Source organism: Dromiciops gliroides, chromosome 2 (genome assembly GCF_019393635.1).
Source record: "Dromiciops gliroides isolate mDroGli1 chromosome 2, mDroGli1.pri, whole genome shotgun sequence".
Classification (NCBI taxonomy): domain Eukaryota; kingdom Metazoa; phylum Chordata; class Mammalia; order Microbiotheria; family Microbiotheriidae; genus Dromiciops; species Dromiciops gliroides.
The window spans coordinates 1,273,043-1,286,381 of NC_057862.1; the positions used below are offsets into that span (position 1 = coordinate 1,273,043).

Consider the following 13,339-nt stretch of genomic DNA (forward strand, 5'->3'; position numbering starts at 1 on the left):
GACTCCTGCAACTTAGCCTCCGCTAGCCCAGGCGGTCTTGGGCACGTCGGCCAGAGGATGCCTGGTTTGAGAGGAAACCTTCCATATTTGTCTTAGTGTGATCAGTCGAGTCTGACTCGGTAAGACTTGATATAAACAGTAGCATTACGACGATCAAGTTAAAACTGCATTATGTGTGATACAAGTCGTGGAGCTGAAGGTCAGGGTTACTCGACGGTGCCCCCGAGTGGAACGAGCTAACCTTACGCAGGGCACGCATGAGCACCTTTCAATATCTTGGGCCACAGCACTGCCACCATCGCAAGTGGGGGAGCATCCGTCAAAAGCAACTTGATAATTACAAAGGCAGCCCGCGAGGGTGGATTTCCGACTGCATAATCTTTCGACAGATAAACAAATCACAGCAGCAACGCAGGCCACTCCAGTGAGCATTCATTACCGCGTGCTCTCAGGCATCGCAGCGCTCCCGCGCAGTGGGCAACCTTTAGTGTGTTAGGGCTCAGGAAGCAGAACGCAACATGATGGCGAGGTAACCGAGCGTGGCATGATCGATGAGGCCCCGTGTTTGTACAATCTGTAACGTGGAGCACGCGTGCACAGTCGGGGAGGGGGCTGATGAGCCACGTGCCAGGGAGTGCGGTGGACTAATTAGAGCAGAGCAGTACAACTTCTTGGCCGCCAGGGATCGGGTCTGTGGTCCTCAAGGCCGGCTCCCCCAGTTCTAAGATTGCTCAAGCCCAGAGAGAGAGAGGCTCGGCTGGACTGGAACTCATGCTCCAAGCTGGCAGGTTTATTTGGGATGCCCCAGGATGGAGAAGGAAGGGGATCCTGGAGGCTCCCCACCAGGGAAGAAGTGGGGACATTGCTGAGTGGCCAGCAGCCCCAGGATGGAAAAGGTTTTCAAGAATGCTTTTGGCGAGTGCCTGGATTGTCAGACTACTCTGTCTGTGATGAATTAAAGTATTTCATTATGATTTTTTCAGGGGAGGAGCTGACAAAACCCATCCCGGTATTGATTCTCTGCGAGGGTTTCACGACAAACATTTCCCTCCGGGTTAGAGTGGGGCCTGACCAGCCCTGGCAGACAGAGAGCAGGAAATCTGGGCATTTCCTAGAACTCACTGCATTCGATCATCATGTAATCTTCTAAAGGTGACACTTTATTTGAAAAAATCCTTCGCACCAAAGAATGACTCATTTGCAACTTTGAAAGAAGAGCAGGGAGCTCTGGAGGTGGCCCCCTCCTCAGCTAGCCAGTCAGATAGGCACTGTGCACTTGGGGAGAAGGAGAAAGGGAGACGCAGACAGACGGACAAATACAGAAAACATTGCCTCGCTGCACCTGAGCCTTTTCCTGGGGCACTAACGTCCAGGACCCCCTTGTCTGCTCCCCACAGTCTGGGATCATTGGAAACACTGTGTTACACGTGAGGAAACTGAGGCATGAGGCTGGGAAATGACTTGCCCAAGGTCACAGGGGTCATCAGTGGCAGGGGCAGGATTTGCTTCTTCCACCATTCTGCAGATGAGGAAGTAGGGGCTCACAAGAAGTGCCCAGGGTCCCCGGGTGAGTGGGGTCCTAGGACACAGGCCTCAAACCCAGGCCAGCTGGGGTTCAGCCCTTGAACCCTGCGGCTCACTCGAGTACAGCCTCTCATTGAGAGCAGACAGGAAGCGATCCAGAGGAGATGAGAAGAGGGCCCAGACCTCCTCCCCCCACCCCAGTGGGACTCCATGGACCTGAGGTCCCTGCAGCCACTCCCAGGGTCAGGGCGAGTCTCTAGAGCCTTTTCAAGAAACTTGTTTTTTCTTCTGGTCCAGAGAGAGCTCTGGGCTTTGAGCCCAGCACCCCCAAATGGGTGCTGAACAATAACCTCTGGGTCATTGAGCAATGGGGGTGGAGCCTGGCCCCTGCGGGGGGGGGGGGGGAGGGTAGAGGGTAGGGGCTCCAAGCTCAGAGGAGACCCTGGCCTGCAACCAGAGGCCCCCCTGAGGGAGGGCTCAGTGGGGTGTGTGTGCATGTGTGTGTGAGTGTGATACTTGTGTGTCTGACAGGGTATGAGCATATGTGGGGGTGTGCACTATTTTTATCTACTGCCTTCCCCCATCCCTGAGCAGTGATCAGGTGTGCGTGTGCATGTGTGCTCGTGTGTGCAAGGGTGTGCATGTGCACTCTCTTTCTCTCTTTTTTTTTTTTTGTGTGAGGCAATTGGGGTTAAGTGACTTGCCCAGGGTCACACGGCTAGTAAGTGTGTAAGTGTCTGAGGCTGGATTTGAACTCAGTACTCCTGACTTCAGGGGCCAGTGCTCTATCCACTGTGCCACCTAGCTGCCCCCTGCATGTGTACTCTCACTCAATTGTGCAGGACCACCAGCCCTGGAGTGGGAGCCTCGAGGGGTGTGGGGATACTCACTTCGCAGGATAAGTCCTTGGGCCAGATGGGACATGAGGATGCGGTCACACCACGCCGGACATCTTGGTGTTCATGTATTGCTTCCCTTGGCTCGAGTCTTCACTGTATGGATAACTGGAGTGAGACCAAAGAGATGATGGTCACTACGACCTATTGGCAACTGTGTCTGCTGTCAGATGGGGATCCACACCCCCGGGGTACACCCCTCCCCCTCTCCATCCCCTGCCTTCCCCCTCTCAGCCTGGGGGCTCTCTGGGCCATCAGCTTTCTCACTTTACCTCAGCCCACTCCCTGCCCCGTATTCAGCCAATCTTGTCTCCGGTTGGTACCGGCCTAAGCCTGAGCAACAATTTGACTTGGCAGACTTTTACCAAGCACCTGCTCTAGAACAGGCCCTGTGGAATGCCAAGGTGAAGTACATCCCCTGTCCGCAGGGAGTGAAGGGTCTAAGAAATAAGCCCCAAGAAGCCGGAGGAGGAGGGGGGCTTCCAGGCGGTTCACCGTGGGAGTGGTTCCTGTCTCGTTGGTGACCCAGAGTCAAGGGCAGTAACAGGGACACTCCTCAAGTCTCTGAACGGGACCATCGAGGGAGGATCTGGCCAAGTGCAGGAGAACAGACAGGGAAGGGACCAAGCCCCTGTGGATGCTCGGACCCTGGACGGCCCAGGGCCGAGTAAGTGGTGATATCATGCCGCTTAATGGACCCAGTAGGGGAAAAAGAAACCGCCCCAGGACAACATAAGCCCCAGTACCAGGAATCTAGAAATGCCACTCAGGCTCCCAAGCATTTTCTTAGGCTCGTGGGGAGGCAAGACTCCCTCGCACCACAGTACTTGCACCTTCCCCAGGAATGACCCTGAACATCTATTGGCACACCCTGAGGAGCAGGAGAGAAGAAGTAGGGTCAGCATAGGTGTCAAGAGGACCTACACTGAAATCCTGACCCCATCACCTGCTTCCTGACTGTCCGCAAACAAGTACCTTCTACTCTCAGCCTGTTTCTTCCTCTGGGAAATGAGAGGGTTGGATGAGCCAAACCCGACCCAAACAGGAATCTCACCCAACCAAACTGACCCAAACAGGATCTCACCCAACCAAACCTGACCCAAACAGGATCTCACCCAACAAACCCCACCCAACAGGATCCTCACCAACAAGCAACTGCCCTTTGTCCAGCCTTGGCCTGACAACCTCCTGGTGACAGGTAACTTACTTACCTCCCTACCCAGGGAGCCCAATCCCATCAGAGGCTAAAATCTTCAGGAAATGTTTAATTAGCACAATAATACCGAAATGGGGAAGGGGGGGCAACCCCAGGGAACCAAGGCAAGACATGGAAGGAACTCGCTCCAGTCACCCAGCTAATAAATGTCAGCACCAGAATTTGAACCCAAGACACTCTCTAGTGCCATACACTGTTCCCCTCATCATGATTTACAGGCAACTGAAAAGATCTTTGCCAAAGCAGAGAATTCGGAGCAGCCAGTGCAAAGAGAGGGGCTCCTCGCGGAGCCTGATCTTTTGCTGGGGGAAGAGGGGGAGGAGAATGCTGAGCAGATGGATCCCTCTTCAGCGACTGCCCAGGACAGCCCAAAAAGCAGGATCACTAAATCCACTTTGGGCCCTGTGGAAGGGGAGGACAGGGATGGCCCATTTCTCTCCATGCCCTCAACTGCAGACCCTTTCCTCTCTCACACAAACACAGCCCATGATGCCTGGCTTCCCCCATTAGAGTGTAAACTTATTGAGGGCAGAGCTGTCTTTTGTTTGTACTGTACCCCTAGAGCTTGCAAAGGGGCTGGCACATGGTGTGTGGTTAAGAAAATGGTTCCCTTCACTTATCCATCCATCCCCCCCCCCAATCTATTCATCCACCCTCTATCCCGTCTTCTATCCCTCCTCCGCCTCCCTGACTTCGAAGCTGCTTCTGACAACCCTTCAAGGACTCTCTCTTGGGGTTTCTGGGACCCCCTCTTGGTTTCTCTACCACCTTTCTGGCTGCTCCTCCATCTTCTTGTGGGCTCATTATCCTGTGCTGCCCCAGCTGTGGCTGTTCCCACAGACTCTGGCCCAGCCCCTCTCCTTGTCTCTCCCCACACTTGCATCCCTTTGTGACCTCACACCGGCTCCCACCCTCACTGACAGACTCTCAGGCTACTGGCTCCTGCCTCAGTCCTCATCCTGGCTCTCCCATGTTTCACCCTCCATCCCTTCCTCTCCAGTCCATTGGGGCAGCCCTACCACTTTATTCCATGGAAATGAATGGCTAGATCAGCAGGGGCTTTGCCACTCTGGCCAGGGTCGGCTGCCCTTCCATCAACTCTTACCCCAGACCTCTCCCATGAGCTGGCTTCCCTTACTATGGATGTAAACTGCAGGGAGCAAAGACGTAGCTTTCTTTTCCATGTTTCCCCAGGAATTAGGACCAGTGCTGGACCCTAGCAAGCAGCCGAACAAATGCCCTTCATGTCACTGATTCATTCTCCCACTCACTCATTTCTTTTGCCACTGTCCAGGCTCACACTCCTCCTGACCTCTCACCCAAACAGACTACAGCTTCTGATGGGTCCCCGGGTCTCCAATTTCTTTTCTCTCCAGTCCATCCTCCACAAAAATGCTAAAGTGGTCTTCCTCACGCCAATGACTATGCACATACAAGCACAGATAGTTAGATGCAGGACTCTCAGAGGGAAGGCCCTAGAACTGGGGGGCGCTCAGTTGGTTGCGGGGGGGGGGGCAAAGCCGGTGAAGGCAGCTACTGAGGGAGGGGACAAACTTTGTCTTTGTACCAGAAACATCCTGAGGACATCGTGGGGGGTTGGAATGGGGAGATTATGGAAATCCTATAGTCCACCCTCCACCCCACTGTAGCCCCTAGCCCCATTTTACAGAAGAGGACACTGAGCTTCCAGGAGCTCCCCTCTGCCAAGGTGGTAGGTGATCCATGCCATCTGTGAACCCATGCCAGGAATTGGGGGGGCAACAGGGACAGGTGAGCTTCCAAGAGGGTTTCTACTGGGCAGACTTGGTGCTGCCCACCGAGTGGACAGCTCGCCCACAAAGGCGACTGGCTGTGGTGAGGAGGCCCAGGAGCCTCATACAGCTCATCAGGCCCAAGCACACTAATTCTCAATATATGCCACGAGAACTCAATTTGCCGCTCCACTGCCGCGAGCAAGTACAGTTTAATTTGGAGCACCCGCGAGCCGTGCTCATCCTGGCGGGGATCCCAGCATACATACCTCCCTCCCAGCAAGGCACCCAAAGTGCCATCAGTGGCGCTGGAGCCGCCAGGGGCCTCCGGCAGGCCCGAGCTGGCAGCGAGCAGCTCTCAGTGGCCCTCTCAGGCCGTCCCCTGCCCACTCTCCCTTAAGGTCTGGCAACTTGAACCTAGCTCCTATGACTGAGTCCTGTAACCCACCCCCTCCACCTGATGGCCTCCCAAAGCTCTTCCTCTGGATTCCCCACCCTTCAATGTTTAGACAGAGTCAGGGACCTCCCTCAGCAGCATCTCACCCAGCCCGCGCCTGAGGTCAGGATGATGTGGCTGCCTGGGCGTCTGCCAGGGCTGTTTCAGAGGGATCTCCCCCATCCTGATGTCTCTGCTTGAGAGCTCGGGTCCTCCAGGAGAACAGGCACCGGAGACCCATCTCTACAGCTTTTGCCCACAGTGGGAACTCGTGCCCTTCGTACCTCTTGACTGTCCCTGCTCTGGTATGCTGGTCTCTATCAACGGGGAAGGGGGGGGGTTGGGTAGGTGGTATCCAGGACCCCCTCTCAGTGGGGATCAGCCACGCTTGTCAAGAATAAGTCTGGGGGAGGCTTTCTGACCTTGGTTGGTTCTGGGCAAGACTGATGAGCCTTTGAAGTCTATCCTTCCCCCAGTTCCAGGATCCCCATTGCCTTTGGACTAGCCCAGGGCTTGGGAAAAAGTGAAGCAGGCTGAGTTCAGAGTGGAAGGAATGGCTGTGTCTAATGCATCCTTGGAAAGGAACCTCCTAGCACTGGTACGTAGCCCCCCACTCTTTTCTTGGAGATCTTCAGAAAGGGTAAAGCGGGCATTCTCCTCGGGGAAGGCTTTCATCGCTAGGAGACTCCATCTGCCTCTGCTGTTCCCCCTTGCTCCCGGGGCCGCCCACAGGGGCTGAATGGAGCAAGTCTAGCCCTTCTGTTCCTCAAAGGCGATTGCCCCATCTTTCCAGGCATCTCTTGTTCAGGCTAAACGGCCGCGTTTCTTCTGTCAATCCGCACGTCCTTACTGTCCTGTTCACCCTTCACCGGCTGGCCTTTGGGCTCTGGGCATCCTTCCTGCACTGCACCATTCAGAAGGAGCCACGGTCCTCTGAGGAGATGTGGCCGTGGCAGAGGGCAGAGGGCTGGGAGCCTCCTTATGCTTCACACAGCTCAGGATCCTGTGTCCTCTGGGCCCCTGTGGCTGCTGTCCAAGGTGATCTATATTTTCCTCATTCTGCTCCTCACGTGGGTGGCTTTTGCCACCGAAGGCTGCAGGGTTTGGGAAGAGGGGGGGCCCATCATCTGGGGCTCACCAGGCACAGGCCTGGTAGCTGTGTACCCTGCCTGCTTCAGGGAAAGTCAGCAGCTTCGCAGGATGAGGGCACAGCGTGGGAGGGGAGAGGCTGTGCCGGGGCCACTCCTGGCTGAAGGCGCGATTCCCAATGGCAGAAGCCCGGCCTTGGCCAACAGAACCCGATGACCCCTCAGCCAGAGGAGAGGAGCCAGAGAAGCCCCCTCCCAGGGATGTCTTCTCTCCGTGCTCCTGGAGGGTCTCCCAGGAGGAAAGGCTGCAGGGACAGAGAGGGCCCTCATCTGACGGGCAGCCTGCCCCAGAGGGGGCCAGCCAAACTGTGACATGGAGGGTGGGGGGAGCCTGCCCCAGAGGCCCGGGTGTCCCCTTGAATGGGCTTTCGTCACTGAGCGAGCTCTTGGAGAGCCTAGTAGCTCCTGCCACAGAGCATGCACCGGGCGCAGAGCGCGGGCCTGGCACAGAACGTGCCTCAGGGACGGGGATGGCAAGCAGGAAGCTGTTCCATCCCACCCTTTGCCGAGGGTCTCCTGGGCACTAGGCCCTGGGCTGGGGATGGCCAGAGAAGGAAAGCAGCCCAAGCACGGCTGGTCCCTGGCCTCCATCAGGGTCTCCAGGGGACAGCAAAGAAAAGAGCAACAAGAGACACACGGAGCTCTGAGCCAAGGTGAGCACGAGGCTTTTGGGTTGTGCTCGAGGGCGGGAGGGAAGTAAGCACCTCAGAACCAGGGGAGCTGCCTGGGCCGGGGCATCCCACACAGACAGGCCTGTGTGGGCAGAGGCGGTGAGGCAGGAGGGGCCAGGGCTCAGCCTGGGAGAGCAGGCAGCCTGCTTCAGCAAGAGCACTGGGCACAGCACCGATGGGGGGAGGGCACCAGTCACTGTCTAAAAGCAGGATGCGTGGGGTCTGTTCTTGGCGCCCCTCCCAAGCCTCAGTTTCCCCAACTGATAAGGAGGGGCTCAGACTTTCTGGTCTTTCTCTTCGGATCCCTCTGGCTTTAGAGCGCATGCAGCAGGCTGCCTGGGCTCCTTGGCCCCCTCTCCTCTCACCCCTCAGAAGTTGTAGGAGCCTGAGGGCCCAGCAGTGAGCCCAGCTTCATGTGAGCCTCAGGGGCCCTCTGAGCAGATAATGGGGAGTCCGGTGGGAGAGCTTCAGGGACAAAGACCAAGAAGCTACAAGTGTGCGCCCCGGAAGCATTGGAGGCAGCCAGAGGGAGGGAGGGAGGAAGGCAAGGGTGGGTATGAGATCCTGGAGGTCACTGTGAAAGGCACACTTGGGATTCCTCGCCAGGCTCACGGTGCGGTGACCTTGCCTCCTGCGGGGGGAGGGGACTCTCCCCACAGAGGTGGCAGCTGTGGTGGGACTCGGAATGAGGACGGAAGGGAGCGGGCGCGTCATTCCAAAGGTCATTCGGAGAAAAACATCAGTGGGCATGGAAAGGTCATGGGCCTAGGGTAGGCTGCGACCGAGGAGATGGCTGTTCCCCACAAGCTCCTGAGGTAGACGGGACAGACTAGCTGAGAGAGGGCCACTGGGGGTGGAGGGGAGCCTGGAGCGGGAAAAGCCAGGACCCAGAGATGCCAGAGCCCGGAAACTGCCTGACAGCCGAGGCTGATAAACGCCCAGAGGCCCTTTAAGAGAATGATTAATACGGGAGATTAGTGGGTGGGGACTTATCTGAAAGCAAACCCAGGAGGTGGGTGTGAGCGAGGGAACCAGCTTAGCCTATCTGGCCAGGTCTAATCACCATCATTAATGGGGAGCGGTGATAAAATGAACAATTACCCACCTGGAGTCACTCACCACAGTGCCCCGGTACTTTTCTGTGATTGTGGCCGCCTTCTGTTTGCTTGTGGCTGCAGGAGCAGCCCAGGCTGGGACAGACAAAGCTTGTCTTTAAAATTCTGAGGTGGATTTGCTTCCGAGGGGCAGGTTGGCTGCGGACTCGTGGGAGGTGAGGAAAACAAAAAGTCCGCCTAGCTTGGCACTGGCAAGTCTCCTATGGATGGCAACAGCCAGATGCAGTTTGGAAAAGGGGGAAGAGAAATTTCTGGGAGGGAAAAGGAGGCAGGAGTTTTCCGGGTCCCAAACTGGGCAGCCAGCTTCAGGGAGAGAGAAGGGAAGGTGGCCTCCGGTCTGCAGCCCTGGGCGGACAACAACCTGTTCTAGGAGGTGGAGGTGATGGGCAGTGTGCGGCGCCACCTGTCCATGCCAATTCTCACAGAGGGATGCCTGGGAAAAGAGGGAGGTGCTCCCTCCCAAGCTCAGCTGCCTGCTTTGGGCAGCCTAAGTAACAACGACAACGTCACCTTCATGACCGGTAACAAGGACGGGCTCCATGTCACCAGTCATGTGGCACAGCCATTACCATCAGTGAATCGAAAGGGGCTTCCCCTTGGGGTCCCTGAGCAGGGGCCGAGCGACCCTCCTGGGAAGCCCCGTGCCCAGCAGGAGCACAGGGAGAGGAGGCACAGTGCCCTCTGAGCAGCCACAGGGGCTTCAGATGCCCAGAGAGGGGGTGGATCGGAAGGCCTGGCACTAGCCCGGAGACGGGCATGTAGGCAATGGCCTCACCGGGAGTCTGGCTGGGGGCAGAGGCACTTGCCCCAGTGGCCTGGCTCCTCCTGGGGAGACTTTGGAGAAGCTTGTGGGGAGATGCTGCCCCCCCAGTCTGACTGACTGGGGCCCTGGGGACTCTCTGGAGGAGCTGGCCTGTCTGGGTCACCTGTGCCAGGCCCCAGAGGCCTCTGTCTCGCTGCAGGTGACACTCTTCACCAGAAACGTGAGAGAGGCTGGGGGGGGCGGTTCTGGGAAGGAATCTGCCGGCAGCCCCCAGTTCTTGCTTCTTAGGAGGGTCATTTTCTGTTAGGAAGAGGAAGAAGAGGAGGAGGGAGACAGGGAGGAGGCGATGGGGAAGAACAAGAGGAGGAGGAGGAGAAAGAAGAGGAGGGAGGGGGAGCGAGAGGAGGAGAAGCAAGAGGAAGAGGAGGAAGGCCCTGGGAGGCTCCTGGCTGGAGCTCCCCATGCCCCTGCATGTCTGGGCAATCAGAAATCCCAGGGGCCCCAACCACCCCAGGTCTCAGGGTGGCAGCCCACCACGAGAAGGTTCAGTGTTTAGACCCTACGAGCAGGGGCCACTTGGCCGATGCTCCAAGCCAATTTCCCAACTAAGCACCCCGGCCTTGTTGTCCTTTCCCTACTTACAGCCCACCCCCTTCCCTGCCCGCTGGCTCCAGGGCCTGCCTGCAGCGAGGCTGGTGGGCCACACCACAGGTCTCCCAGCTGGAGCCCAGGCCCCCATTTCACGGAGGCCCAGGGGAGGCGCCGGCTTGCTCATGCTCATTCAGACTCAGGGCCAGCCTTCAGCCCCTCCCCAGTATGCTGCCAAGCTCTGGGGCCGGGAGGGAGGGCAGCTGTCCCACGCCAGGGGCTGTAGGGACGGCTCTCTGGGAACTGGGAGCCAAGCAGCCCCAAGGGTAAGTGCCAAGATCAAAGCAAAGCTGGGCACGTGCAACCAAGCCAGCCAAGTGAGTCTGGAAAGGCCGAAGAGTCCGGACAGCGGTGCCCCCCGCCCCCCCCCATTCTTTAAACAACCAATTTCCTGCTTGGGGACAAGTGCCGCCTCCCGGCAACACCAGAGCAAGAAAGGGAGAATGGCCCAAGAAGGAGATGCCTGGTGGGCCCCCAACAGGGACTCGGGCAGAGGCTTTGCCTCCCAGCGGGGGGCTCTTGACCCGACTGCGCTAAAGGGGCCTCCGGTTCTGCCCAGTCAGGTACCCAAAGCACCAGGACCATGCTTCTTGGGGCTTCGGCCTCCTGGGGGACCCATGCCTGGATACAGGGTCTCTGGCACCAACACTGCTGCAGTGCAAACTGCTTTTGACTTCCTAGGCCTAGGGCTGCCCCCTCCTAGGTGCCACCTTTGACCCCCTGGGCCTGGCACCGCCCCCTCCTGGGTACCAGCCCCTCCTAGGCAGTGCCCCTCCTAGGCACCCCCTTCAAGGCGCTCCCTAAGCAGCGGCACCTCTCCTGCAAAACCCCCAAAGGCCCCCACAACAGCACCCGACCTCTCTAGAGCAACTTTTCTGGATACACTCTTCTCCCACCCTCTCCCATCGAACCCTCCCTTCTTATGGAGAGAAACAATGCAGCAACAGCCCCCTGGGGGTGGGGGGGTGCAGAAAGACACACAGAGGAACACACAAAGAGAGTGCATCTGACAGTGTATGTCACATCCTGCCCCTGTGGCCCCCCACTTCTCTGTCAGGCTTACCTGCCCACACAGAACAGCATTTCTATTCTCCAAGCTTTAAAAATAACAGGTGGGGGCACCTAGGTGGCGCAGTGGATAGAGCACCGGCCCTGGATTCAGGAGGACCTGAATTCAAATCTGGCCTCAGACCCTTGACACTTACTAGCTGTGTGACCCTGGGCAAGTCGCTTAACCCCAATTGCCTCACACACACACACACATAAAAATAACAGGTGATACCACTGTTGGAAGGGCACGGGAAGTCTCCCCCAACCAGTTTAAATGGAACTTGAGATGCTTGGAGGGTCTCCACCAGAGATCATCCTTACAAAGGAGGAGGAGCCAATAACGAGCCGGCGATGCCCTCGCTACCTCCTCCTCACTGTTTCTGATGTCATGTCCATGCTTCCAGGGCCTGGCAGCTGGAGTCAGTGCAGGCAGGAATCACGGACTATTTAAAATATTCTGTCTTGAGCCTGTAAAAGGCTCTGGACCCAGGGGTGCCCAACAGCCCAGCTCTGCCAAGGAGCTCCAAGCACTTCAGGAGGGGGCATGGGCTGGGCTGCCAAGGACTGGGGGAGGAACAAGGAGCCTGCCCCCCCCCCAGGCTTTCCCTGCCCCCACTGGCTGTCACAGGCTTAACTAGAGTGGAGCGGAAGGAGAGGCAGGGTCAGTCATTTACAGGAGAGCCACCCTTAAGAGCCACTCCTCAGGCATGTTAGCTCTGCCTCAGAATCCCCTCCCTTGGACCCCCACAGTCGGTGCTGTTACAGCCTGCCCCAGAGCCAGAGGCCCCCCAAGTGCTAGACTCAAGAAGGAAGCCTGATCATAAAACCTCCAGACAGTAGGCCGGATGGCACCGTGGCTAGAGCCCGGGTCCTGGAGACAGGAAGACCTGAACAAGTCTCTTAACATCTGCCTCGGTTTCCCCAAGCATCAGGTGGGCTAATAGCGCCTGCCAGGGTTGGTGTGAGGATGGACGCCCTCAGTACAATGCCTGGCTCAGAGCAGGCAGTTAATAAATGTGTCTCCCCTTCCCTCCTTCTAAAGCGAGGACATTTATTAAGCCCCTATGGTATACAAGCATTGGGAATACAGAGAAAGGCACAGCAGTCCGGGGCGGTCTGCAGAGACAGTCAGGATCGCCCGGCTTCCTGTAGGAGGGGGGACCAAAGCTGAGCCGCCCCAGCTGTCTTTTCTATTCCCCCTTCCTCCAGTCCGTCACCCATCCACCCTGACCCTCTTCTCCCTCACCGAGCTCCCATCTCCCTCTCTATGCCTGGGCCCCATGTCTGAAAGGCCTTTGCTGGTTTGCACATGCTGCTGTCTATTCCCCTTCTCTTTGTGTCCCTGAGGACTCCCCACGAGAAGCTAGGCTGCTCTTGTGTCCTGCAGCCTGCAGCACACAGTGGGTGCTTAGCCACGCTGGCAGATCGGGGTCCCAATGTAAGGCCAAATTAAACAGAGACACAGGGCCCAAACAGAAGCAGCCTTCGGGAGGTGGGGTGGGGGGCAGATCCAGGAAGGCCTCCTGGAGGAGGTAGCATCTGGGCAGGGCCTCGAAGGGAGGAAACGAAGCACAAGATTCTGAGTGTGGGGGACGGACAGCGCAAAGGCTTGGAGGAGAGAGATGATGGCGGGCAGACGGAACAAGGGAAATGTGTGTCCACATAGAGACGAAAGGCAGAGCAGGAAGGGCTTCCGATGCCAGTCACGGGACTGCCCTGAGCAGGGGAGGAAAAGGGCAGCTGGGAGAGAAGGGTCTAGAACAGACACCAGGAGCAGGTCCAGGAGGTGGGAAGGCTCTGGTCCGGGCAATGGGGAGGGGAGGGGTTGAGGAGGGGGGCGTGGCAAGATGAAGGGGAGGAGGCTCTGGCTCTCACCCTCACCCCCCAGGACCATGGACAGAGCTCTGTATTCCCCCACCCGCCCAGCCAGCCTCAGCTTTGCTTCAGCGGTATCCCAGAACTTGTGCTAAGAGAGGGAGGTCACAGTAAGCCCTCTCTCTCCTTCCTGTCTCTGTCTCTGTCTCCTCTCCTTTCCTCTCTCTGTCTTCTCTCCTGTCTCTCTTGTCTTGTCTTCTCTCTCCTCTCCCCTCTCCTCTCCTCTCCTGTCTCTGTCTCTGTCTC

General features: G+C 57.6%; 1 protein-coding gene across 1 annotated transcript in view; it reads right to left on the reverse strand.

Moving 5' to 3' along the window:
* Positions 1 to 2,427: 2,427 nt before the first annotated feature.
* The window catches only part of INPP5A (inositol polyphosphate-5-phosphatase A), a 216,540-nt gene continuing 205,628 nt past the window's right edge, over positions 2,428 to 13,339 (reverse strand). The window contains exon 13 of the mRNA XM_043987081.1: positions 2,428 to 2,528. Within this exon, the coding sequence (XP_043843016.1) occupies positions 2,459 to 2,528 (70 nt within the window). The 3' untranslated portion in view covers positions 2,428 to 2,458. The remainder of the gene's footprint in view (positions 2,529 to 13,339) is intronic.